General features: G+C 52.9%; 15 protein-coding genes across 15 annotated transcripts; 6 read left to right on the top strand and 9 right to left on the bottom strand.

Moving 5' to 3' along the window:
• Window positions 1-97: 97 nt before the first annotated feature.
• Window positions 98-616, bottom strand: BCR37DRAFT_331841 (Snf7 family; the record flags this gene model as incomplete). The annotated part of the gene is made up of 1 exon (XM_040867040.1): window positions 98-616. A coding segment is annotated over one exon (519 nt), but the record flags the coding sequence as incomplete, so codon positions are not given.
• On the bottom strand, window positions 331-1,730 carry BCR37DRAFT_272795 (uncharacterized protein). Its single transcript, XM_040866777.1, has one exon. The coding sequence runs from the start codon at window positions 1,594-1,596 to the stop codon at window positions 775-777; it is 822 nt and encodes a 273-aa protein (XP_040725909.1). The 5' UTR covers window positions 1,597-1,730; the 3' UTR covers window positions 331-774.
• Window positions 1,731-1,996: 266 nt separating this feature from the next.
• Window positions 1,997-4,473, bottom strand: BCR37DRAFT_346147 (glycosyltransferase family 2 protein; the record flags this gene model as incomplete). The annotated part of the gene is made up of 2 exons (XM_040867667.1): window positions 1,997-3,694; window positions 3,733-4,473. The coding sequence occupies 2 exons, from the start codon at window positions 4,471-4,473 to the stop codon at window positions 1,997-1,999; spliced, it is 2,439 nt and encodes an 812-aa protein (XP_040725908.1).
• A 541-nt stretch (window positions 4,474-5,014) lies between these two features.
• Window positions 5,015-6,010, bottom strand: BCR37DRAFT_402345 (uncharacterized protein; the record flags this gene model as incomplete). Its single annotated transcript, XM_040871905.1, has 1 exon — window positions 5,015-6,010. The coding sequence occupies one exon, from the start codon at window positions 6,008-6,010 to the stop codon at window positions 5,015-5,017; it is 996 nt and encodes a 331-aa protein (XP_040725907.1).
• Window positions 6,011-6,377: 367 nt separating this feature from the next.
• BCR37DRAFT_378579 (uncharacterized protein) lies at window positions 6,378-7,254 on the top strand. The gene has a single exon (XM_040869069.1). It carries the CDS (start codon window positions 6,641-6,643, stop codon window positions 7,145-7,147), a length of 507 nt encoding a protein of 168 aa, XP_040725906.1. The 5' UTR covers window positions 6,378-6,640; the 3' UTR covers window positions 7,148-7,254.
• A 196-nt stretch (window positions 7,255-7,450) lies between these two features.
• On the bottom strand, window positions 7,451-10,860 carry BCR37DRAFT_378578 (uncharacterized protein). The gene is made up of 2 exons (XM_040869068.1): window positions 10,383-10,860; window positions 7,451-10,342 (listed from the first exon to the last, which is right to left on the bottom strand). Exons 1-2 carry the CDS (start codon window positions 10,717-10,719, stop codon window positions 7,509-7,511), a joined length of 3,171 nt encoding a protein of 1,056 aa, XP_040725905.1. The 5' UTR covers window positions 10,720-10,860; the 3' UTR covers window positions 7,451-7,508.
• Window positions 10,861-10,978: 118 nt separating this feature from the next.
• On the top strand, window positions 10,979-12,073 carry BCR37DRAFT_345997 (40 kDa putative membrane-spanning ATPase; the record flags this gene model as incomplete). The annotated part of the gene is made up of 1 exon (XM_040867655.1): window positions 10,979-12,073. The coding sequence occupies one exon, from the start codon at window positions 10,979-10,981 to the stop codon at window positions 12,071-12,073; it is 1,095 nt and encodes a 364-aa protein (XP_040725904.1).
• Window positions 12,074-12,721: 648 nt separating this feature from the next.
• BCR37DRAFT_392088 (S-adenosyl-L-methionine-dependent methyltransferase) lies at window positions 12,722-13,450 on the top strand (the record flags this gene model as incomplete). Its single annotated transcript, XM_040871106.1, has 2 exons — window positions 12,722-13,241; window positions 13,284-13,450. The coding sequence occupies 2 exons, from the start codon at window positions 12,722-12,724 to the stop codon at window positions 13,448-13,450; spliced, it is 687 nt and encodes a 228-aa protein (XP_040725903.1).
• A 1,055-nt stretch (window positions 13,451-14,505) lies between these two features.
• Window positions 14,506-16,271, top strand: BCR37DRAFT_392087 (uncharacterized protein; the record flags this gene model as incomplete). Its single annotated transcript, XM_040871105.1, has 2 exons — window positions 14,506-14,534; window positions 14,573-16,271. The coding sequence occupies 2 exons, from the start codon at window positions 14,506-14,508 to the stop codon at window positions 16,269-16,271; spliced, it is 1,728 nt and encodes a 575-aa protein (XP_040725902.1).
• A 99-nt stretch (window positions 16,272-16,370) lies between these two features.
• BCR37DRAFT_397884 (aldehyde dehydrogenase) lies at window positions 16,371-17,726 on the bottom strand (the record flags this gene model as incomplete). The annotated part of the gene is made up of 1 exon (XM_040871745.1): window positions 16,371-17,726. The coding sequence occupies one exon, from the start codon at window positions 17,724-17,726 to the stop codon at window positions 16,371-16,373; it is 1,356 nt and encodes a 451-aa protein (XP_040725901.1).
• An 18-nt stretch (window positions 17,727-17,744) lies between these two features.
• BCR37DRAFT_378575 (glucose 1-dehydrogenase) lies at window positions 17,745-18,855 on the bottom strand. The gene is made up of 3 exons (XM_040869067.1): window positions 18,722-18,855; window positions 18,086-18,681; window positions 17,745-18,047 (listed from the first exon to the last, which is right to left on the bottom strand). Exons 1-3 carry the CDS (start codon window positions 18,790-18,792, stop codon window positions 17,878-17,880), a joined length of 837 nt encoding a protein of 278 aa, XP_040725900.1. The 5' UTR covers window positions 18,793-18,855; the 3' UTR covers window positions 17,745-17,877.
• A 143-nt stretch (window positions 18,856-18,998) lies between these two features.
• On the top strand, window positions 18,999-19,698 carry BCR37DRAFT_392084 (Isochorismatase-like protein; the record flags this gene model as incomplete). The annotated part of the gene is made up of 2 exons (XM_040871104.1): window positions 18,999-19,336; window positions 19,374-19,698. 2 exons carry the CDS (start codon window positions 18,999-19,001, stop codon window positions 19,696-19,698), a joined length of 663 nt encoding a protein of 220 aa, XP_040725899.1.
• Window positions 19,699-20,113: 415 nt separating this feature from the next.
• Window positions 20,114-21,304, bottom strand: BCR37DRAFT_331035 (histone deacetylase domain-containing protein; the record flags this gene model as incomplete). The annotated part of the gene is made up of 1 exon (XM_040867003.1): window positions 20,114-21,304. A coding segment is annotated over one exon (1,191 nt), but the record flags the coding sequence as incomplete, so codon positions are not given.
• Window positions 21,305-21,746: 442 nt separating this feature from the next.
• BCR37DRAFT_408214 (F-actin-capping protein subunit alpha) lies at window positions 21,747-22,876 on the bottom strand (the record flags this gene model as incomplete). The annotated part of the gene is made up of 1 exon (XM_040872138.1): window positions 21,747-22,876. The coding sequence occupies exon 1, from the start codon at window positions 22,518-22,520 to the stop codon at window positions 21,747-21,749; it is 774 nt and encodes a 257-aa protein (XP_040725897.1). The 5' UTR covers window positions 22,521-22,876.
• A 774-nt stretch (window positions 22,877-23,650) lies between these two features.
• BCR37DRAFT_378573 (uncharacterized protein) lies at window positions 23,651-24,591 on the top strand. The gene has a single exon (XM_040869066.1). It carries the CDS (start codon window positions 24,110-24,112, stop codon window positions 24,563-24,565), a length of 456 nt encoding a protein of 151 aa, XP_040725896.1. The 5' UTR covers window positions 23,651-24,109; the 3' UTR covers window positions 24,566-24,591.

The following is a 24,591-nucleotide window of genomic DNA, read 5'->3' as shown; positions in this document are numbered from 1 at the left end:
CTGGCGTCTCATCCACAAAGGTCGGCGGCGCTTCATCAACGTTGCTCGTCAAGTACGATAGACCCTGGCCAGGTTCTTGCTCCATGGCACCAAAGCCTTCCTCTGCGAGTGCCTCCAACTCTGCCTCCAAATCCGCCTCATCAATCTCCTCACCCACATCATACACATTTCTCCCCATCACGGCACTCAACTCATTCGCACTCTCGATCAAATCCGCCATCTCATCCTGTAACCGTTCAATCTTGTCAATATTGATCTTGCCATACTCCTTCTTGAGCGTTTTATTCGCTGCAGTCATGGCAGTCACGGTCGTCATTGTATTCCGCATATTCTCCGTCGTTAAATTGGCTTGCTCCATATTGAAGGATTGCTGCATGAGTTGATCGAGTTGTTGTTCATACTGCTTCTTTTGTCGTAATACACCCAAGGCGCGCCGTTTGGCAGCCTCTTGCGCAGCACCACGAAGGCGACTAATCTTTTGCTGGTGTGCAGCGAGTTCAACGTCGCATTTCGCAATCTTGACTTGTATGGCACCGGCGCGTGCATCTGTGGCTGTAATGGCATCTGCCAGTGATGGCGTCGCAGCTTTATTCCGTGTGCCAAAGATGCGATTCATCGGGTTTGTCTTATGTGGAGTGTCGTTGCGCGTGTCAATGTCGCAAAGTACACAAAGACACAACCAGAGGGATCTTACTTCAGATGCCAAGGCACAACCAATTCAACAACAATTTTTGCATATACAAGGTCTTATGGAATACAAAGACACTCGCTTGCTTAGAGCAGAAGCGCAGCAAGAGCCACCACACCGGCACCAGCACCGACAGCAGCAGCTGAAGCACCGTTCTTTGACGCAGGCAGAGTGTAGATGGGGAGGGCAGCAGCCGAGCCAGAGGCACGAGCGGCAGCAGCACCGGCACCTGAGGCAACAGCAACGACAGCGGCACCAGCAGCACCAGATACAGCTGCTGGCCTAGCAACAACAACGGCAGCGGGCACACCAGCGACAGGGGCAGCAGCAGGTGCAGGAACAACGGCAGCGCCAGGTGTGCAGGCGGCAGCGGGGACTTGAACAGTGACTGTGACGGGTGCTGGGCACTGAGCAGCGGCGACAGCGGCAACAGCTGAGGGTTGGACAAACCAGAGCAGAGGCTGGGGGAAGACCACGGTTGTGATGACAGTGGTGGTAGATGCGATGCCGGATGTGTTGGTGAAGACGGGTGCTGGGGCTGGGAGAGGGTCCTTGCACTCACCAGTCAATGTGAAGACGGGGGACTGTGCGTAAATCACGTAGGTGTTTGTTCCGTTGACGAAGTTGAGTGTCCAGCCATAGTCTGAAGTCAAGTCGCAAGGGATGCGGACAGAGACGACACCAGCGTCACGCCTGACGTTCTGTGCAAGGGAGAGCACGGTAGGAGGCCAGTGTGAGGTCTGGAAGTTGGTGAGGTAGACGGAGAAGAAGTCTGCATCTGAGACGACTGAGGAGTACCTGACGTCGATGGTGGATCCCTTTGCAACAGTCGAGTTGAGTGCAGGAGTGAGCACTTGGTATGCGCTGGCAGCAGCGACGAGGGTAGCGAGTGTGGTGAGGAACTGCATGGTTGTACAAAGAGAGTGTGGGTAGCTAGAGAGCGTGGTGGTGGTGTTGGTGGATGGATTGGGGGGGAGGGGAGGGAGGGTGAGGGGGCATTATATAGGAGGCAGCATCAGTCAATGCATTCTCAGTCTGTTCCTTGTCATTCTGACTCATTCCGAGTCATTCGCACTCATTTTGACTCATTCTCCCTGCTTTGTTTACATTCCGCGGGTGGCTGCCACTCTGGGAAATCACCCGCCCCAAATGCAGCGATGTGATTGGCCAGCTGGGGTTGTACAGTGCAACGAGATGAAAGTGAAGGGGAAAGTGAAGAATGTAGATCAGTGACTGCTGTTGCTGCTGCTGCTGCTATACACTACACTAGATATTAGTATACTACAGTAGTGACAGTAAATAGATAGACTAGCTACTGCTGCTACTGCTACTGCCCAATGGCACCTTCCGCCAAAACAGCAGCACACCCAAAGCATCCCTCCACCACTGACCCACACGCTCACCAGCACTCCGCGTACTCCCAGTCAGTGCCACCACCTTGAGCACCAGGTACACCAAAGAACCTGCAAACCGAAACGCCGTCAATATCACCACCGCGTACATCACAAACGCAAGGTACAGGTTCTTGCTCGTAGGAACAGCATAGTACTCTGACACAGACATCGCCAATACACAGTTGGCCGCCATCCATACCAGTAGCACGCGTGTTCGTATCTCCTTGAAGTAGTCATCCCGTACCGCCGTCGTGTCTTGTGCTCCTTCCTCCACCGGCTTCCTCAGTCGTAGGTTGGCAAGTGCATCTTCATAGCTGCCCTCGACATCCGGCATCGAGAGCACCTGCATCACCACTTGATCACCCGTCACCACCGCAGTCTGCATCAACTTCGGTAATGTATCAGTCGTCTTTGTTCCCCATGACACATCGTGCAAGTTTGAGTATGCAAAAATACTCAAGGTGCACGAGAAGAAGGGCAACAGTACAAGGTACTGCCCAAAGCTCGTAAAGCAGTGCCACGGCTCGAGGTACAAGAAGCTCGCCACAAAGTAAATACCCGTTGTAGCCAACGCAGACAAGACCACCGTCGCAAATTTCTGGTCCGTCAAAATGGTGTGTCCTTGTTGCATGCTCACTTGAATGCTGTGAACACCCAGATACGTCGCCATCACAAGTGTGTACATCATAATCACACTGTAGATGATGAGAGACACCATGAACAACGTCTTAGCCCCCTTTGGCCGATTGCCCAAGGCCAAAATGAACTGCCCAGCAGTCACCAGAATGACCAGGTATCGGAAGAGCACAAAGAGTCCATTGAGTACTGGACTCAGCGTTGCTGCAGACTGACAAATGAAGAAAAAGGTCAGGTAAAAGTTGCCCAAGGAAAAGAATGTAAAGAGCAGACAAAACGCTTGGTAAATGAACTCCAAGTGGAAGAAGAACTTGCGTGTCTTGGAGTGCGACGTCGCCCAAATTTGTCGAAAGTGAACCATCGAGTAGGTCGCTGCAAATGTAGCACCATTCAACCATCGACGACGCTGACCCATGAGCTCAGCGACATTGTCAGGACAGTCCGTCTCAGCAAATGACTTTGACACATACTTAAGAATCCATTTCGCATCGCGCTTTGCAACGAGTTCCCAGCACAACAGCCGATCCTCTGCCAAGAACTTGTTTTGCTCGAAAATACCAGCGCTCGTGTCCACCACCTCTCCTTTAAAGTAAGAGTCAAGCGGACCTCTGCCCTCGTCATCACTCTTGAGGGCACAGTACCGGTACGCTGAAAAGGCGCCAGGCAGCACAGACACATACCCAAAGACACTTTCGAGCGGCTTGTCCAAGATGTTGGATATCTTGTACTCAAAGTTTTGTGCCGCCACGAGCGGATTGAGGAGCTGCGTCCAGTGCTTGCCACCATCAATTTTGATCTCACCTGCTGCACCGGCAACATTACTGTCCAAGTCAAAGGCCTTCCACAAGTGGTAGATGGAGTCGGAGCCAGGCCGGGTCCCTGCATCCAGCAGCATGCACACATTCGGATTAACAACAGGACCAAACGCATTGAAGAACCATCGATGACTGTTGAGCTTCTTGGCATTCTTTTCTTTCTGATGATTAGCATAGCACACTCAACAAGAGCCCGTACCAAACAAAAGAGGATCTGTACAGGCGGTATACCCTTTTCTGTTCCCTTGAAGTGCATGTTGGCATCCATAGAGAATTGCGACGTGTATTCATAGATGTGCGCCGTGGTCAACTTCTCACCCACCTGCTGCTGTGCAAGTCCTTCTTGATAGACACCAATGGCCGCCAGCACATCCAGTACTCGCGGATGGATCTGCGTTCGACCATCCGCTACGATGACCAAGACGACTTTTTGCCAGCCAAGCGTTCCCCATGTCCTTGACTTTGTACGTGAACACAAATGCGCAATGTTCTTGAAGATGCCATGCAGAGTACGAGCAAATAAGTCGGCAGCTTCGTTGTAGATGGTAATGGTAATGAATAACTCTGTTTCACGGCCAAAGAGTTGTTGACGCAGCGTATAGCCATCCTTCATGAAGTCGTCTGGGTCGCATGTACATGCCGTGTACCGCACATGCGTAAACTCTTGCCTATCGCGCCTTGCAAGCAGTTTGAAGAGTTTTTGTGGAACAGGTCGCTCAGTCACGAGATTACCTTCCGTTAATGTCAGCACTTCAGTCGTCTTGACTTGCGCCCTTCTACGCTTCAGAGGCTGCGTTGGTACAACATTGTATCCAGAGTCGGCATCGTCAAGCAGTTTCTCATCTTCTAGCGCAGTTGTGTCTTCAGACGCTAAAGAAACAACGGATTGGCTCGTCAAGTTTGTCTTTTCATCATCAGCCAAAGCTACTGGCAAGGGCATCCGTATAGATACATCCGGAGAAGTTGAACGATTCAAAGGCACTGCAGGCTGGGCTCTAGCCCCCATAAGTCGCGACGGACTAGGCGATCGCGCTCGGTCACCAACCGGAGACGGCACCAGTATTGGTGTAGCCAGATCAGCAAGCGTCCGCGGTCTTGAAACGCGCGCGCCTGCCAGGGGTGTCCGTGTTGGTGAATGCTCCGTCTCGAGCGGCAGTGTCCGGTACGATGGTGTCGGTGACCGGTCGCGCATTTGAAAGCCGCGTCGTGGCGTTTGCGGTAGGAGATCAACGTGCGGAAGGTAGCTAGGCAGCCGGCCATCGTCTTCTGACGGGCGCAGTGGTGAGCCTGGTCTGCTTGACGTCGGCGTATCCATCATTTGCCTTTGTGTGACTTTGTTTGTTGTGGGTCGTACAGATGCAACCAAAAAGTCGCAAGATCCTCGGCCATCTGAAGAGGACTCCAGTGCAGCAGCTGCATTGCTACGGGTACGATGATTCAGCTCAGCTCGATGTACGGAAGGGAACAGTCTAGTACTGTGCTCAGATAGCTGCCGCCTCTACTGCAAAGCCAAGCGTCAAGATTGCATGCTGGCGCATATGAGCAAAGTCCAGATTGCTAATCACATCCTGCTGCGTGTGGATGTAGTTGTTGGACTCTGAAAAGGCAGCCTCGATCACAAAGGCACTGCGATAGCCAGCCTTGGTGGCAGATGCATGATCGCTGCATGCATACCCGCACTTTGTCTCCACATAGGGGATGTCGCAGTAATCATCCACAAGTAGCTTGATGAAGTTGGTCAAATCAGGGTCGACAAAATCAACGATTACACCGACACTCTCTGGCAGGCCAGCGTCAATCGTCTTCTTGGTGAAGCCAGTCATGTCTTGCTGCAGCATAGCAATCACATTGACGCCAGTCTTCTCGCAATGCGCAAAGTACGCCTGACTACCGAGCAAGCCACCTTCCTCTGCGGAGAACCAAGCAAAGACGAGTGTATTTTTAGGCTTGAAGCCAGAATCTGACAGAACGCGCAAGACTTCCAGAATGGTCACAGTGCCACTGCCATCGTCATCTGCACCAGGAGCTGGCATAAAGCTAGGCAGGAACAGGTTTGCAGAATCTTGATGAGCACCCACCACAACGACCTGATCAGTTTCACCCTTGAGCGTAGCAATCACCGAGTGTTGACCCCAGGGATGCTCAAATTGTGAAACCTTGATGCCTGGGTGGCTGCTCGTCATATTTTGAACCAGATTGAACAGGTACTCGCCGCTAGCAGCGCCATACTTTGACTTGTAGTAGCGCGAGTGAAAGCCCGAGAAGCGCTCTAGGTTTGTCCTCATCTGCTTCTGCGACAGTTCGGGAATGAGCGACCTGACATGCGTGCTCTCAGCAAGCTTCTTGGGAAAGTCTGGCAGCTTGTGCTTTTGCGTCGCCAGCATGACTGCGTTCTGCTCTCCAAGTCCTTTGTAGTCTGTCACATCCATGAAGCGGATACCGGCCCGGCGCAGAGCCTCTTTGTCCGTCTCCAGCATTGCACGCGCCTCACCATCCTCAGAAAACTTGATCATGCGGATCTCGCCTTGCAATTCAGCCAGCGCATCGAGCTGAAGTTGCGTAGGGGGTTGACGAGCGTCAAAGGGTCTTTGCTGAAGGAAGACTGCATGAGCGCCAGCGCAGAGCAGAAGGGCAGAGGACAAATGCATCTCTGTGAGGTGTTGTAGTGTGTGGTGTACGTCAGCGGGGAGACTCAGCTTGATCAACTCTACCACATTCATCCATCTGCTACACAAAGTCTCTGGACTGGGTATAGGCACTGCTCTACACTGAGATTGCTGGACTGCGATCGACTCCTAGACTCCACCATCTGCGCTTCAGCTGAACCACTATGCTCTGACCACATGAACGACATAACGCTTCGCTGCAACATTTACGAATGCCACAGGCACCTGGCCACGCAGGCAGTCGTGACTACCTGCTCGCATCTATTCTGCTCAGACTGGTAGCTTGACTACAAAGACTGCGCATCGCTGACCTCTCAGCGCCAATAATCTCTTCACAGCTGAGCGCAAATGCCCCTCATGCCAGGAACCCCTGTTGAGGCCTGATGATGTCGTCTTGGCCAACTTGGACCCCACCGAGTATACAGCTCATTGTGCAAAGAAATGCTGACGAAAGGGACTACAAGTCGAGCGTCTTGTCTGGCCTGGCGCCAGACATCATCGTTGACGTCTGCAGGCGTGCCATTGACTTCTGGACCTACCAGGCATCGCAAGAGCTGTACGCCATACTCGCGCGATGACCTTCTACTGACCAGAAGGCAGCTCAAGAACTATGAGCTCGACAAGCTGCGCAAAAACACATCCCTCGTGGACCAGACACTAAAGATGCAAGTCAAGGATTCGAAGCGCGAGATTGAACACCTCAAGTCTCAGCTAGGTGAGCTTGCTCAGGAGCGACAGATGTACAAGACAAAAGCATCTGAACTTGGCATGCAATTGCAGGAAAAGCGTCAGCAGCATGATAAATTACAGATGGCATATGACAAAATCAAACGCAAGGGGCAGCCAATGATCCAAGCAGGTGTCAAAGACCCTAGTCTGGGAGTCATTGCGGACCGTCGTCATTCGTGGCAAGAGAGATGTATGTATCAAAGAACAAGCACTCGCTGACAAGTAGCGGATCCACCTTACCATGGCATTGGCCGACCGCTCGTGACGGCAAATTCAGCATCCCTCAACAGTCGCACAGCTGCCATGTATGGCAACCAGTATCCACAAGCGTTCATGCAGCCGAGCCCGCGAGCGCGTGCTTCAAAGACTCGATCATACATGCCTCCTGATACGCCTGCGTCGGTGATACGCTCTCGAGCGAATCCTGGGCGACCGACCGGCATGCGACCTTTCTGATAAGCAAGATATTGTCGCGCTCGCGCAAGCAATGCCTCGAGCACATCATGATTGAATACATTCTTACGTTATTAAGCTTGCATTGGACTCGCCTTACTACAAACGCAACTTCTCAAGAGCTATACTACCAACCACAATACTGCCAAGAGACGGCGCGGAAGACCTTGACTTCACCGGAGCGCAGATCCTTGAGCTTGTACGATGCCTCGCTCACCTTTTTGCCCTCTCGCCCTTGCTCATACACCCTGACCTTTTTCTTCGTTCCATCCCAGTCAATCACAATGGCACAATGATCTGGCTTGCCAACATCCAAGCTGTACTTGCTCTTCATAGCACCCTTGTGACCAGTGAACTTTGCGTTGCGGAAAGCAATAATATCGCCCGGCCTAATCTCGTCTTGCACTGTGACAGAGGCATTCGCAAGATTCAAGTAGACGGGAGCGCCAAACGTGCGCGCGCCAATCGGAGGTATAGCTCCAGGCAGGCTCTTTACAATGCTGGACACAAAAGTCAAAGCGTCGCCATTTGCTACAACAGTGTTGTTGAGTCGCTTCGCCTTGTCAAGAAGTGTATTGCCATATCGTTCATGTTCAGCCTCAAGCTTTTCCCGAGAGGCCAATGCAGGAGGCGGTCGGTGAACTTGGTCAAATTGCAGTACTTCTCCACTGTTGGAATCCGACACGACCGAAACAATAAGCTGGCTGTGATCTTGAAACAAGATGCAGGCGTCTCTTGTAGTTGTACTGTGCTCAGCGTCTGTATGTTCCTTGACGTCGCAAACCAAATCCTGGCGCTGAGAGAGCAGCGCAGGAAAACCCTTTGCCCAATCCGCGGCACTGCCAAAAGAAACGTCCTTAGACAAGTAGTCGCCGAAACTGTCTCGCCGTGTCTCCACAGATTGTCGCGGTAGACTCCTTGTCGCATCTATTGATTGCCTGTGTTTGGCGTCTTCATGGCCTCGCATGGTCGACAGCCGCCGTGCATGCGATGGCATCTCTGGCAACTGAGCTTCACCGTCATCTGCACTGGATTGATCTTCATGTGAATCTCGGGCCTGGTAGTCTGATTCTTGCACAGAAATGACGGAAGTTGGTGGTGCAGCGTCTGGCAGAGGGGGTGGCGCCCGTGAAACAGGTGGTGCCGGAGCAGCTGTCATAGGTGGTGGAAGACTACGTGAAGCAGCTGGCATCTCTGGGACAGGCGGCACACCCTGTGGAACGACTGGTACAGGTGGCAGTCCGCGTGGCAAAACACTCTGGTGCGATGCTTGTGGCAATGGAGTCTCAGTACTCGGCCAATTGGGCATACGCTGCTGGTCATGAGTCGACGTGGTGTCTGTGTCGTCGTCTGCATCTGCCTCATAGCCTTCTCGTTCACTATCCACTAGCACTGTCGAATCAGAGAGCTTCGCTTCCCGTGCGGATGGAGGTATAGCCGACGCTGGAATTGGTGGTGCCGGCGCTGGAGGGCGAGCACTTTGCGGAACAGGTGGAGCAGAAGCTCGAGCCATAGGACCTGGGGATGTGGGCTTTGGACCACTTAAGGAGACTGGACCAAAGTATGACATTCTTGACTTGCCACCTGGACTCATTGGTGAACGCAAGGACGGCGAGCCTGTTTCAAGAACGAGCGGCGTACTGGGCTCAAGCGATGGACGCCTAGAAGACTGCAAGGGTTCGGATTGCTCGTCTTCAGAGTCGTCGACTTCTTCATTCTCCGGCACAGCATCCGTCTTGATTGCTTGTGTGTGGCCCAAGTCGTCTTTTGCGGTTCCTTCAGCCAACACTGCTGGTGGAGCTGAAGGGAGGCCAGGCATAGGGATCACTGGGACTGATGCCTTTGGTGCTGCTTCTGCAGAGGTCTGCTGCTCATCTTCGGGTCTAGCAGTGCGAGATTTTTGTTGAACTGCTGGAAGACCAAGGGCCATATGCATGCCCATACCCATACCACTCATGCGTGCCATTCGCTCTCGAAGTCGTTGCTTGCGCTGTTCTTCCTCGTCAAGTTCCTGCTCATCTGCGTCTGCAAGCTGGCTAGAGTCCTTTGCGTCGTGAAGCTCATCGCCTTCCTTGGGCTGCTCTTGCGTTGTGGTGACTTCTTCGTCTTGACCAGTGATAGACGCAGCAGTGAATGACCCTGCACGGGCTGATGGCTGTCGGCTCAGCGGACGTACTTCCGAGTGTACACTTTCGATGCTGCGGCTAGTTGAGGTGCGTGTCAGTGGTTGCAGGACAGGTAGGCTAGCAGCGCGATCCGCCTCTTCCTCCTCCTCGATCTCATCCTGAGCTTTGGCTGTTTCCTCAATCGCTGCATCTCCTGCAGGCTTGCTTGAAGCTTTTTTGACAGCGAGTTGTTCTCTTTCAGCTTGAAGTGCAGCAATCCTATCCTTCAGAGATCCGATCTTGGGAGCGCCTTCTACTGGTGAAGTGATGCTACTTGCGTCAGGCACATCCATTGGCCTTGATGGCACATCCACGGGACTGGATTCAGTGGTGCTAGCTGCCCTGGTCTTTGAAGCAATATGTGGCACATACGAATCCTTTGAGGGCGGCGGCGCAATGAAGGGCTTCTTTGCAAGTACAGGCTTTGCCATTGCGCGTGGTACGATTGGCGCCGATTCTGCCTTGTTGAAGGCCGCAATGCGATCACGGAACGCGTTGGGCTTGGCAGGCTTAGGCTTTGACTGATCGGGCGATGCCAATGATTGCTCTGGACCTCTTGAAGAATCTTCAGCCTCAGCTGCGCTTGACCGGGGACTCTGCACTTGTGTTGCTTCAGTCATGGGCGCTTGTGTTTGAGTGTCGATGAGCGGCCTCTTGGATGATGCCTCTATTGGCTTCGCTGTAGCGGGTGCTGCATGCCCTTCGTCCTCAGTCTCGTTCATTGTGCTCACCTTTGCAGTAGGCTGTATTCGCTCTTGCTCAGTCCTTGCTTCCGACTCGGCTGTTACTACTGCTTCTGCTTTGGTCAGTCAGGACTGGCGAGTCAATGTTCTTACTCTTGGCCACAGGCTCAATTGGCTGAGTTGGTGGAACGACTGCCGTCCGCTCTGATACATCTTCTGGCTTTTCCTCAACGATAGACTTTGACCTGGAATGACTGGGCCGCGCCTGGGGTCTTGGCGGGACTGGGACAGCTGGGAGGACCTCGACGTAATTCTTTGGAAACATGCCCTGACACCTCCCTTTTGGCCCTTCATACCATCCACTGAGCCATTCATCATCTTCGACTTCTGTGACATGGATGATCTGCTCAGGGCCGAAGCTGAGGTCATCTGCGTGCTCAGAGCGGTATTCATAGAGCGCCTTTGCGTCGAATGGAGCAGCAGTGGCCATGATGCCGCGGTGCACTGGTAGACTGTGATGTGCGCCGTCTACTAGAGTGTCCCTGCTTGCTGTTCCGTGTGCGCTGCGAGGTAGAGAGTGAGTGATGTGCTGATGACGCTGGTTGCTCTGCTTCGTTGTCGTTGCGGAGTTGAGGACACGTGAGAGCGACAGAGACCAAGGAGCAGGAGGGATACTACAGTCATTAGTACTAGTCAGATAAGCTACAGCCTCCATGGCCATGTCCAGGCTCGCCAGGTTCTTCGCCGACATGGAGATAACCCGCGGCGATGTGGTCCGCATCCTCTTTGCCGCAACCACCACCTACGCAGCCCTCTTCTATGTCCTGTCGGCCCTGGATCCACAGGCCTCCAAGAAGAAGACTGACCATGCAAAGCGCAAAGAAGCAGTGCGTAGGCTGCACGAAACAACAGACAGCGACAAGCTCAAGGATCTGTCTGAGTACGAACAGAGCATAGCAAGCGAGGTGGTCTTTGCGAGCGACATCAAAATCAACTTTGACGACATTGGCGGACTGGATGATATCGTGGATGACTTGAAAGAGAGTGTCATCTTGCCTCTCACCTACCCGGAACTCTTTGCCTCCTCATCGGCCCTGCTCGGTGCGCCCAAAGGCGTCTTGCTCTGGGGTCCACCGGGTTGTGGCAAGACAATGCTGGCCAAGGCATTGGCGTCTTCATCAGGAGCGACCTTCATCAACATGCAAATATCGACCCTGACCGATAAATGGTTCGGCGAGTCCAACAAACTCGTCAATGCGCTCTTCTCCCTTGCACGCAAGCTGCAGCCGAGCATCATCTTCATTGATGAGATCGATGCATTCCTAAGAGAACGAGAAAAGAACGACCACGAAGCGATGGCGATGATCAAGGCAGAGTTTATGAGCTTGTGGGACGGCATGGCGACTGAATCAGATACACGCATTATCGTGCTTGGCGCGACAAACCGACCAAACGACATTGATTCTGCTATTCTGCGCCGCATGCCGAAGCGTTTCCATGTACAACTACCAGACGCATCACAGAGGAGAAAGATACTTGAGCTCGTGCTAAGAGAATCCAAACTTGAAGACGACTTTGCCATGGACCGCGTTGTCTTGGCCACAGCCGGTATGTCTGGGTCGGCCATCAAAGAGCTCTGTCGGGCGGCCTCTATGCGTCCTGTGCGCGAGTTCATCCGCAAGAATGGCGTCTCAGCAGCAGCGAAGGAGAATGGCCGTACTGCCATCGACATTGACCAACTGCGTGCGCATGGCTTGCAAGGAGTGCGGCCGCTCAAGGTTGAAGACTTTGTGCCGCGCAGCTCGACGGATTTGGCGTCGCCGATGCAATCACCTCTAGACTGACCAATATAGCGGCATCCATGTACTTGCATAATGCATTTATTATTCATGAAGTTTTGCCCCTGACTCGCGCAGATCGTCGCAATGTTGTTGTCTGCTTGGTGCTTGTGTTTTTGCGTGGACGCTTCACAGGCTTCTCAACTGGTGGTTTTGACTCAACTGAGATGCTCTGTATAGGGTCTTTGCTCGTGATGTCGACTGCGGCCGCCTCTTGTGTCTCAGACTTTGACATGTCGCGCTCTTGCTTCACATCTTGCTCAGTGTCTGCCAGCTCGATCAATTCGACTGGACATGATGCGCTTGCATTGTCCAGCGGCGGGCCAGGCAGAGCCTCAACGTCTGCAGCGACCGCAGGCACAGGCGACTCGTACACCTTGACGCGCTTGCCATTTTCGTGATTGAGCAGCCATTTGCCGTGTGAGTGCGTTTTCGCGCTTTGCTCGCCAGCACGGTATGATTGGGTGGCCGGTGTGCTTGGACTCGACATGACCAAGAGTGATAGCACTCAGCCTATGGGCCACACCCTGATGTCTTGCTGGATGAGTTTGAGTTTGTTTGCTTTTGCGATTGTCGCATTCTCCCCGCACTCACGACACCACTCGACTCAAGCTCTAGCAGCATCTAGCTCTAGCTCTAGCTCATAACCAAAGCATGCCTACACCGCTCTCTCCAAGATTCGACCCAGAAGCACCACAGCACAACGACCAGTGGGCTAAGCTTTGGGAGGAACAGGTGACGCCATGGGACCGCTCAGAGCCATCACCAGCGCTTGTGGAGCTGCTTGAAGCACAGGCGGACCTCTTCCAATGCAAAGACGTAGAGCCTACACTGAAGAAGAGGGTTCTTGTACCAGGCTGTGGTCGTGGCTACGATGTTGGCCTTTTCTCGCGCACTCTAGACGCGAAGCAATTTGATCAAGTCATTGGTCTCGAGGTCTCTCCAGGCGCCGTCGAGGCTGCCAAGAGCCACTTGAACGAAAACTCTGGCAAAATTGCAGCTCATGTCGTGCTTGGAGACTTTTTTGACAAGATGGATACCTCCCTGCAAGAACCATTTGCAATCATCTATGACTATACGTTCCTATGCGCTATGCCGCCCCATCGGCGATCGGCTTGGGCTCAAAGAATGGCAGAGCTGACTGCTCCTGGGAGTCTACTCGTCACTCTTCAGCGTATGTAACGCTCCGCTATTGACCTCAAAGCTAACAAGACAGATCCGCTGGACGAGCATGAAGGCGGCCCACCATTCTCCTTAACGAGCGCTCTCTACGACGAGCTGCTGCTTGGAGCGTTCGACAAGGTATACTTTGAAAGGCCAACCAAGTCGTTCAAGCTCGAGACATCCAAGCTTGACATGATTGCGGTGTTCAAGAAGCACTAGTCTGAGGTGGGTTAACTACGTACCTGGAACAAGACTCTGACTTCTTCGAGATAAGCTGTCAGCATTTGAGATCACAACTGGTGTCGCGGCGCATGAACGCCTCGTCGTATCCCCAGATACACGTCAGGCAATTCTACAAACTCAAAAACCCAACCTGGTTGGTCTTGCACACGTGTTAGGGGGTCATGAAACGAGGCGCTCTCGTCGGCACGGTGTTCAACGAGACAATACAATTCGTAAGGGCAAATCTACATGACGGGCTTGTAGAGTCTGTAGACATTGTGAGACTATCAAATGCTAATGCTCGGGAGAAGCCTTGCACCTGAAATGGGCTTGACGGCTATCAGGCGGCTCTTTGCAAAGCTAGAGTCTGTCAATCGTGGCCAGGACTCCTTGTTACTGTCACCAGTAGGTTTCGGTATTGGTCACGAACCATAGACTGCCCATGACCCACGCCGAAGCTTGTTTGTGCAGTAGCAAAGGAGATTTGCACGATGTAGGCCGACCGGGCACCTTTGATCAGTCCAGCAATATAGCAAAGGCCGCTGCCGTCTGATAGAAGCATACAACGACTTCTGCACTGTAACACCGCATCTGCAGTCTAAGAAGAGCGCTTGTCAGTGCTCTGCCTGAGTTTCATGCAGAAAGGTCTTGTCCAAGTCGAGCGACAGGCATGAAGTCTTGCACAATCAACAAGCAGACATGCCAGCATGGTCCAGGCATAGTCCAGACCATTCAATGACTGGCAGTCCCCTTATGGAATCAGACAGGAGCTCCCCTAGTTGCAGGCATGATGAGGCATCCTGACCAAAGCAGGGGTCGGTTGGACGAATTCCGTCTCGCCGTCATTTTCAAATCAGCCGCAGGAACAAGACAAAGCTCTCACCTCCCAGCGTCCACTGTACTCGGCAACAAGTCCGGCCATCGCATAGGCCCGCAGCAAGGGGGCTTCACATCTGGCGCAGCAATACCGAAGCTGGTGAGCGTTTCTGAGCAAAAACGCAACGTGCCGTCAAGTCACTGCGCATCACGTAGCGCCTGCCAAACGCTCGAGCATGTCTTCCGAGCATGATTACTCTCTTTCGTATGATTGATCCGAGGCAAATTGATACTGACTCTCAGAACAAAGATCCTCGCCGGAATTCTATCGCCCTGGTTCGCCTTTACACTCGTCTTTGGCGTGCTCTGCTTCTTCTACATTGTCGTCTGGAAGCCCAGACTGCACCATGCCTATCCTTCTTGGCCAAAATCGCCGGGCATCTACCTCAGCTTACCGTACAAACGACGAAAGGCATTCAAGAACGACCCGATTGGCGAGTTGAACAGGATTCGCAACCACCTGCCTGCGCCTGTCTTTTGGACAGACATCGTACCGGCATACAAGACGCTGACGATTGTTAACAGCGACGCACTCATTGTCCAGTTTCTCTCTTCCGAGCACAAGGAAGAGCTCTCTTGGGACGCGGCCACGCGCTACGCTTGGAACCATCTATTCAAAGAAGACTCGCCCTTTGGTCGCAGTGCATCGTTCAATGAAGCATGCAGGCTGTGTCTTGCTGCTGGCTTTTCCAAGACAAGGACGACCATGTCCTCTGCTTTGAATAGAATGATTCTCAACTCGCTCGCGTCATTGATGGAACCTTTTGGCAACGGTAACCTCCATGACATCGTCGATAGAATTGTCTCGACTGCTCTGCTTACCATTTTCATTGGTGACACTCCAGCGAGCTTGGCGCAACCGTATGACGAGCTGTGTCGACGACTCAGAGACGACCGGCAAGACAGCAAAGCCGAAGCGCGCCTAGCAGAACAGCTCCGTACTGAGCTTGACCACGCCGTTCAATCAAGACTGGCCGATCCGGAACTTTCGGCCAACGACGATTACCTTGGATTTATACTCAGCGATCAGAGTAGAGCACAAGGTATGAGCCCGTTACCATCGCACGCCACGTTGCAAGAGGCTGCACCTGGCGCGCCTTCTGTCGAGTCGTCCTCGGACAATGCTGAACAGCTTGACGCGTTCACCAAGACTAATGCCGTCAAGAATTTACCGGATCATCTCTTGTCCGCTCTCCTGCAGACACGTATGCTTGTCACAACTTGCATCTTTTGGAAACTCTATTCAGCGGCGACGCAGCACAGCACTGTTGGACCAGATCCACTGCTCCTTGTCCGCCAAGCGACGGAGGAAACATTGCTTGGATCGACCGTCATCCCCAAGGACGCTTTTGTCGCCATCTGTACGGCTGGTGAGCTACAGGAGCCTAGCGATAGGGACACTGGCAGTCACGGACGCTTGTCGCGGAACCAGTCAAGCACAGAGCTTGCTAGTCTTCCAACAGCATACAGTTCTGGCAATTTGTCAGACTTGACCACGAACGACACCTTGACTCTGCCCAACTCGGCATCCTTTAGCAGTTTCAGCCCACTACTGCGAGGCCCTGGCGACAGGCGTGGCTCTCAATCTAGCTCATTCAATGCCAAAGGAGAACCAGAAAGACAGAATCTGCTTGCTAGTTACAGATCCCGACAGGGCACTTGGCAACGCCATTATCCTCAAGGGCATCTCATCAGCTTGATGGTCGGGTCCATCTCAAATGCACTGAGCCAGCAGCTCATCATCACGGGATCAGGGGAGGTCAAAGCAATTTATAATGGTGCGAGCAGCTTGTTCTTGCCACAGCCGTCTCTTGCTGTTGCAGTCATCAAAGGGACCTCGCCCGTATTGCAAGCGCCAGTATCATTTTACAGCGCATCAAGAAGTAATTCTACCTATCTCGTGCCAGACAAGTCTGCCATCATCAGGGAAACGGCAGAATGAAGATATCTTGACTAGAAGGACTTGAGATGAAACGATCGCACCGTAATGAAGGATTCGTATGCATACCTGAAGTTAGCATAATGCCTAGATGGTTAGAACTTACTGTGATAGCGTGATACCGCGGCCAGATTGCTTGCAACCTGTCCAGGCAAGCGAAGGGTCCGGATAGTCGCAACGATTCATGAAGACCGTGCCTGCTTCGACTTGCCGGAGAAGCGGTTCGGCCTGACCATCCTTGTCGCTCGTCCAAATGCTTGCAGTGAGTCCGAACTGCGAGTCATTCATGAGCCGAATGGCTTCCTCATCTGATGAAACTTTTTGAATAGCAACCGTTGGTCCAAAGGTCTCCTCAATCATACATTTCATAGAGTGGTTGACATTAGTGAGAACTTGCGGGGCCACAAAGCAGCTTCCTTCTTTGCTTGCCTTGAAATGGCTCGAGTCGATGTGCGCCTTGGCCCCTTGACTGACGGCTTCGCTTACTTGAGCGCGAATGGCTTCTGCCGAGCGTAATGAAACGACTGGGCCCAGCGTGGTTGCTGGATCGTTCGGGTCGCCAAGCACCAGAGCTTTGGCTTCTGCCACAAATGCCTCGACAAAGGCGTCATGAATGCTTGCATCAACATAGATTCTCTCGACAGCACAGCACGACTGCCCAGAATTGAACATGGCGCCATCAACGAGCTCAACAGCGGCAACTTTTGGATCGATATCAGCGCGCACGTACGCTGGGTCTTTGCCACCTAGTTCCAGACCAACGCTGATGAAGCCATCGCGTTCAGCAAGCGCACTAGCGCGATCCACCGCCCTTCCGCCTGCCACAGAGCCTGTGAATGAAATGTGCTTAAGCTCCGGACGTTGACAAATTTTGCTGACAATATCTGGTGAGCCGACGTGGATACATTGCAAGACATGCTCAGGAAGGCCAGCTGCGCTGTATAGCTCGACAAAGCGTTCTGCAACAAGCGGCGTTTGTGGCGAGGGCTTGAGCACGACGGTGTTGCCTGCAATGAGCGCTGGCAGGACGGCATTGATGGTGATGAGCCAGGGATAGTTCCAGGCGCCAATGACGAAGACTGGGCCTTTCGGCACCTTGCGTAGGAATTTGCGAATCTTAGGATCACTGTTATCGGCCTGCACATCGGCCAGTTGTTCCTCGGCGATACCTACCATGTATTTGCCTCGCATGATGGCAGTCTTGATTTCAATAGACGAGTACCGGATAGGCCGGCCCATTTGCCGCGTGATTTCCTCGGAGAGCTCATCGCTCTTATCTGCGACGAGGTCCAAGAATCGTGTCGCAATCTGTATGCGCTCTGAGAGAGGGAGTTTAGCGTAGCGAGGAAAGGACTTGGTCGCATTCGCAAAGATGGTGTTTATCTCGGCATCAGTTGCCTCTGTGCGTTCCACCACGACAGATTGGTCAACGGGGGAGAGGGTTTTGATCTGGACCATGCTTGTTGAGTGTATTGTCTTGACAGCACTGCTCAATGCCCGCTGATTACTACAATGAGTAGTCGGTCTACATCTTGGCAATTTCGCGACGTCGCACAAATCATCCCACGCAAATTAGCCGCGCGAGTGGATGCTATCTCTCTACCAATATCTAGGCCTGGTTGTTGGGAACAAAGGTCGAGGGACCGCCGAGGCTCGTCACATACGCCTTGGTCAGACCGCCATCGACCAAAAAGTCTGCGGCAGTCACGTACGAAGACTCGTCCGACGCCAGATACAGAGCGCCATACGCCTGCTCAATAGCTTCGCCAAAGCGGCCCACTGCTTGTTAGTGCTGGATGCTTCAGATAGGAACGTACTCGGAAGATGAACGGTACGACGCTCAGTCTTTTCCTTTGTATCCAAAAAGTCCTGCAGCAGTGGCGTGTTGAGAGGTCCCGGGCAAAGCGAGTTGAAGCGAATGCCGTCTTTGCCGTGTGTGATGGCCAGCTCGCGGGTCATGGCGAGCACTGCACCCTTGCTGGCTGTGTATGCGAGCTGCGGTGTCGCGGCTCCAAGGAAGGCCACCATAGACGCCGTGTTGATGACAGAGCCGCGGTCCTTTTTGTGTGCAAGCATTGACTTGATGGCGTACTTGCAGCCAAACCAGACACCCTTGACATTGATGTTGTGTGTCAGGTCCCAGATACGCTCCTCTGTAGTCAAGGCATTGTCATCTGCTTGATGCATGATGCCGGCATTGTTGAACATGATGTCGATACCTGCTGGCCACTTGTCGTCTGCAAAGGCAACAAGCGACTCGACGTCGGCTTCCTTGCTCACGTCGCACTTCTTCGATGCGACCTTGTCCTCGCTACCTGGAACCACCTCAAGGAGGCGTGCTACAGCCTTGGCGAGCGTGGCTTCATTGACATCGCTGAGGACGACCGACGCGCCTTGTTGCACAAAGAGAATGCTGTGCGTTAGCTGGTTGTGTATGTTGATACGAGCCATACGCAGACTCGAGGCCAATTCCGCCTGCTGCGCCTGTGATGATGGCAATCTTTCCTTCCAGTCTGCCTGGCATGGTCTGTGGATGTGTTGTCTGCTGCTCAGGTCTCTTCTTCCGTCTCTTGCGCGCTTTTTGCTTTCTTATCGCATCCCGCCTCGGATCAACCGCGACCAGACTCGATTCACTAGACTACTACCGACTATTGACTATTCTGACTATTCTGACTAGAGTACTAGCAGGCCCAATCTTGTAATAAGCGTAGTCCTGCTGATCCTGCTGGCATGCCCAAGACTGCTCTGCTCATTGTCGATGTGCAAAACGACTTCCTAGACGGCGGCGCTCTTGCCGTACCACATGCAGAGGAAATCATACCTGTCATCCAGCGCTTGCTCAACCATCCATTTGACCAAATCATTGCTACGCAAGACTGGCATCCCCGGAACCACGTCTCATTCGCTGCGAACCACAAGGGAGATATGCAGAGTGTGCGTGTGACCTACAAGAATGATGCTGCGAAGACCTACACACAACGGCTCTGGCCAGTCCACTGCGTACAAGGCACCCACGGAGCGGACTTACATCCAGAAATAGCCCGTCTACCTCTCACCAAGATTGTGCAGTACGCACTCCAGTGAAACTGCTCCACTAACACACAGGAAGGGCTACAATGCCGATGTTGACTCTTACTCTGCCTTCTCCGATTGTTTGGGCATCGAGGAGACTGGACTCGAGCAGTACCTACAGGAGCACAACATTCGTCGCATCCTTTGTGTCGGCATCGCGGAAGACTATTGCGTCTTCGAAACTGCACTTGCTGCAGGCCAGCGTGGCTTCGAAACTGCAGTGCTGCGAGAAGGTGTGAAAGGCATTGAAGAGATGAGCGGTGAGAAGCAAACTAGCCTTGCAAATGCCAAAATCCGCTACGTCACAAGAGCTGATGTGGCAGAGTTTCTCAGGGACGGCTGCGCGACACAGGCCTAGGCGTGTCGAGAGGGAAGTCATAAATGTCGAAGCTTGAAGCCTCAATGACCGACTGTTGCTGTGGCACGCTCTTCTTCTGAGGACTTTCCAATGCGCTTGGCGCCCCTCCATTTGGCTGCAACAGTGTACTGGCCGAATTGCTTTCGAGAACGCTTGGCAGCGGAGCTGAAGAGACCTTGCTAGGCGTGTCTCCATCTGGTACACTCCGTCTGACTGTTGAGCGCGGCGCTTTGGCTGGTGACGATATGGGTGTCGATCGCGGCAGACGTGTTCGAAGTGTCATCTTGCCAAGATCGGCGCTTAATTCTGATTTGACGGGGCTCTCATTCAAAGTCGCTGTTGGCAAGTGCCTCGTCACGAGCACTTCGGCAGTCTTTAGCCAGGCCCTCTCCGCTGGCTGCACGCCCAGCATCTTGCGTGCGCGCTGCTTTCTCGGGAAAGTCTTTTCAATCAGAGAAAGGTTGTCTAGATTGAACCAGCTCTGCATCTCTGCACGGTCCATCGAAGCAGGGCAATCTGCAAGACCAAGTAAATGCGAGCCTGCAGCGGAGATGATGGCTCGGTCTCCATAGCCTCCCTCCATCACAGATAAAACCTTGCCATTGGCGAATTTCTTTGCAAGCTTGACGGCATCTTCTGTGAAACGCTGGTAAAAGCTGGTTGGAACATTGGCGACATGACGCTGCATGTTTGGATTTTCATGCTCGGACGCGTCGTATCCAGCAGAGATGCACACCAGGGTTGCCTCGCCACGTTCTTGTGCAGGTGCGAGAAAGGCTGCAGCCTTTTCAAAGATGGTTGAATAGGCCCGCTCGTAAATCTCATCAAATTCGGCCTGTGACCCCCATGGTTCAATGTGGACGTTGTGAATGTTGTGACCATGAGCGCTGATAGATACACTCGCTTCGCGAATCTTTGCAATGTCGCCCAACTCGCAAGGGAAGGAGCGGATGTCATGGATTGAGTAGTAGCCGATTGAATCTGGCGTCGTCTCATTGAGCTTCCAGGCAATCTCTTGGGAGCCATCGCCGTGATGGAGATCGAAATCGAGAATTACACTTCTGCGTACACCATACCGTTCCCTTGCATAGGCAATGGCCACATGCACATTATTGAGCCAGCAGAACCCAGACGGAGCAGTCTCTGCTGCATGGTGACCAGGAGGCCGTATGCATACGTGGCAACGGTCGTAGGGGCTAGACGAGACATACAGTGCGTCGATTGCATCATAGACTGCGCCAAGACAGCCATTTAGTGCATCTAGCGAGGCAGGTCCCAAGTACAAGTCGCCAGACGGATATCCTTCGGGTACTTCCAGTTCACCGCGCGCCAACCTGTCTGCTGCTTCTCGGGATAGTTTGAGAAGATCCTGAGGGTACACATAGCCATGGACCGCCTCGACAGCGTGATCGCCTAGCCAGCCACGGCGCGAGCAATGTTGAACATCAAAATGAGGACTTTGACTGTGCTGCAGCCGAGCAAGAGCAACAAGGATACCTATTGTCGCTGCGCGGGTTCGTTCAGGTCGCTCGACGATGGAGTCGAGATCTCTTTGACGCACAGGGCGAGAAAACTTGTGCAAGTCGCATGCAGTTTGGAGGATGACTAGACAGGATTGGAGCTGTGCGGATGCTGTTCCTTCGACGGGCGTCACACAGTTATCCTTGATGTGGGCATCTGCTACAGCATACGCCTGCTGAGGTGTCGAGACGCTGGTTGAGGGTGTGTCTCTATCGTCTTGAGACTCGCTCTTACTCCCTGGCGGAGGTGAGGCCTTGTCGCTGTTGGCAAGGCTCAGATCGACGAGCGCTTGAGCAAGGTCAAAGTCTTCCATGGAGCCAGCCTTGGTCTGTGCCCGTCGCGTGAACAAGTTGTCGTGAGTTGTCGCGAGCAAAACAAGAGTCATGTCCATCGCATCAAGCATCAAGCAGTGTGATAGTGTGTCTATGCAGGCTGGTTTGGATGCGTCTTCCTATGAATGCCACGAGCAGTGCTCACAGTGTCGCATCAGTCTCTCAGCCTGTCCCATAGGACGAGCAGTCGCGTCATCAAGCCCGTTCGCGCCCACCTTGAATCTCTTGACCAATGCGCATACTCGCGACCGAGTCCCAGTTGATTTTGGACCGCGTCACTGGCAACGCCCTGCGAAGCTCCTTGAAGCTGCCTTCGCCCAGCACACCAAAGGCGCGATTCAGCTCTTCCTGGTACTTCTTCTCCGCTTGCGCTATGCTACGTACAGCTGTCGATGGCTCTGCGACAGCTTCGACTTGCTTCTGGGTCAGCAGCCGTACGTTACCATCTTCATAGTAGTGCACATCCAGTAGAATCGTCCCGTCGAGCCGACTTTTGCCCACGACATACGTACTCCGCCAGCGACCAGTCCAAAAGTTGTCTGGGCTGTACTTGTTGCCGACGATGGAGACCACTAAATTGTCGCCTTGCGGTGTGACAGAGAAGGCCGCACTGGGGAAATGCTCTTGCGTGTAAGCCTCGACAGAAGCGGCAAGCGTTTTGACAGCAGTCGGCACCGGCGCTGTCTCTGTATCGCTTGCCTTGAGCGTCAGGTGATCGAAGGCAAAAACCTTGCCGCGCCGCGCATCTTGGAACCGGCCGTCTGCTAGTTCGGCCTCCTCTGAGAGGACTGTGTCCTCGCCGTCCACCTTGACTACCAGCAGTTGACTTTTGTTGTACTGTGCGAGCTCTGGTGCGGCTTTCGCAAAGACTTGATTGTCGTTGTCCACAAGTGCACGAATGTCAGCAAAGACGTCGTTGATTTCGCCAGGACCCGCTGCTTGTATAAGCTTGTAGATGGAACGAGACATGTTGGTCGTTATTGGGAGTCGCGTTTGAAGTTGTGACGCGAAGGTCAAAAACTCCGAGACGACGCAAGTGACAAGTCCTGGTCTTGCCTTGCACAACTGCAGCTATGACACAGGCTGAGCGTATGGAGGAATAGTCGATTGGCTGTACAGCAGACTGGGAACTGCAACTTCTTCTTACGGCCTTTCTCCTTGGCATCTGCGCTTTGTAGTCACTCTGGTGATTGACGATCAGCACTTTGTTTCACGCACACTCAACTACTTGCGTGCGCATTTCTGGTCACAGACGCTCCATTACGCGACCGACATGCGCACTGCGGTCCTAGGTTCGCAGCCATATGAATAGCGCTTGCACGGATAGACTTCAATGAAGAACCCTGTGCAAGTTTGTGGATGAATGACCAGGCGCGGATTAGCTGTGCGTTCTAAGCCCTCGCATTAGTAAAACCGGCATTATATGGAGGCCTCGCAATGCTGCGCAGCCCTCTGACAGTGTCATCCGGCCAAGTATTGTTGCATTTGTGAAGCGCCCGCCTGCGTTCCAGCTTCTCGTTGCCGTTTGACGTGAAAATCACAGAGTCGCCTTCCTATTTGTAGATGTGGTGGCTCAATGCATTGCATCCGCAAGCTCTTAGCGCCGGCTGCCCTCAACAGAGTCATATCTTCGACCGAAGGCCGACTCTTCAACTTCTAGATCTGCTAGCTGGCCAAATCCCTTGAAAGTCGAAAGGCTGGGCTTCACGTTGCTGTAGTCTGAGATGAAGTGCAGCTTGCCAATACTACATTTCTGGCCTACTTGTCCTGATCGATACGAGGAGTGGGGGCTGCCAGCAATGTGAAAAGTAGACTGGTCTCGAGCGTTCCCTATGCCTGCTCTTCACGAGACAAACTTTGTAATTACACGATCATACGCATCTATAGCTATTGACTGGCTCGGCATACTCTTGGCACATCAGAGCATGTGATTGCATATGAAGCCGATGCAAGTCCTTCACCAGTAATCATGCTATCCCAATAGTTACGCCTTCGTGAGCCACCGGTCTTTGTTCCTCGCCTTGTCTTGTTTGCAATGCAGCTCAAAATCACCCATGTGTCCAATTACAACTTCGCCTCTTGGCACATGCAATGTTTGTGACCATTCTCGTCTTGGCAAAGTTAGCTTTCGCATGCTGAAAATCAGGCGAATGAAAGAGCCCAAAGTCACAACATCTTTGCAGCAGCACAAATATTTGTCCCCATTCTCGCATCCACATACATGTCCATGCACCTGACCATCGTCTTACTTGCTGTGTAAGCCCTCCCACGCAACAGGGCTTGTCATATGATGGCATGCGCTAGAGTTCTTGCCCATCTGCCTCTTTGCAGCTTACTTGAAGGCTTCTGCAAATGGTCTGTTGGGGCGAAGTGATTTTAAAATTGCGCAAATATTTGTCGGCTTTCGAAGAAGTGCAGTTTGCGGATGACAAACATGGTACCACGCAGCTGCATCAGTCATGAGCTTGACCCCTGGCACCCTGAGAAGATAAAAGGATGGAATCGCCGTAACTAGACTTGCAGAGGAAGCGTCAGCGCAAGCAACGAGTCAAAGTAAGATGCAAGGCCAGATAGTCGGATATTTAGCGCTTGTTTCGGCGATGATGAACTTTGGTCCAGCAAGTGCAAATGACGACGCACTTGAGGAAGACTTTTCGAGGAACTGTCCCCACGCGCCTGGGATCCACAAGAAAAGTTGCTACAAAATGTTTTGTCAACTCGAGGTGTGCTTTCATGACAACACAGGACCCGTCCAATATCTCAACAAAGTATTGAATGATATTTTTATCATGAATCACGCGAGAGAGCCTGGCCTAGGTGGCGTCTTAAAAAATTGGACACGCACGGACCCAGAAGAGTGGTGCAACTACGGATTGCGGAAAGGTTCGGCTACTATACAACAGTGGCGACGAAGCTGCTATGATAACCCCCTTGTGGATTTCAGTCTAAACCATGGCGTCGAAGGTTCTTTGAAGGGAGGATGTTGGGCGAAAAATCAGGTGCATTGCCCCTAGATGTGGATGGTGCCCTTGGCCATCCA

Source organism: Protomyces lactucae-debilis, assembly GCF_002105105.1.
Source record: "Protomyces lactucae-debilis strain 12-1054 chromosome Unknown BCR37scaffold_7, whole genome shotgun sequence".
NCBI lineage: Eukaryota > Fungi > Ascomycota > Taphrinomycetes > Taphrinales > Protomycetaceae > Protomyces > Protomyces lactucae-debilis.
This window is presented reverse-complemented; position numbering and strand designations above follow the sequence as displayed.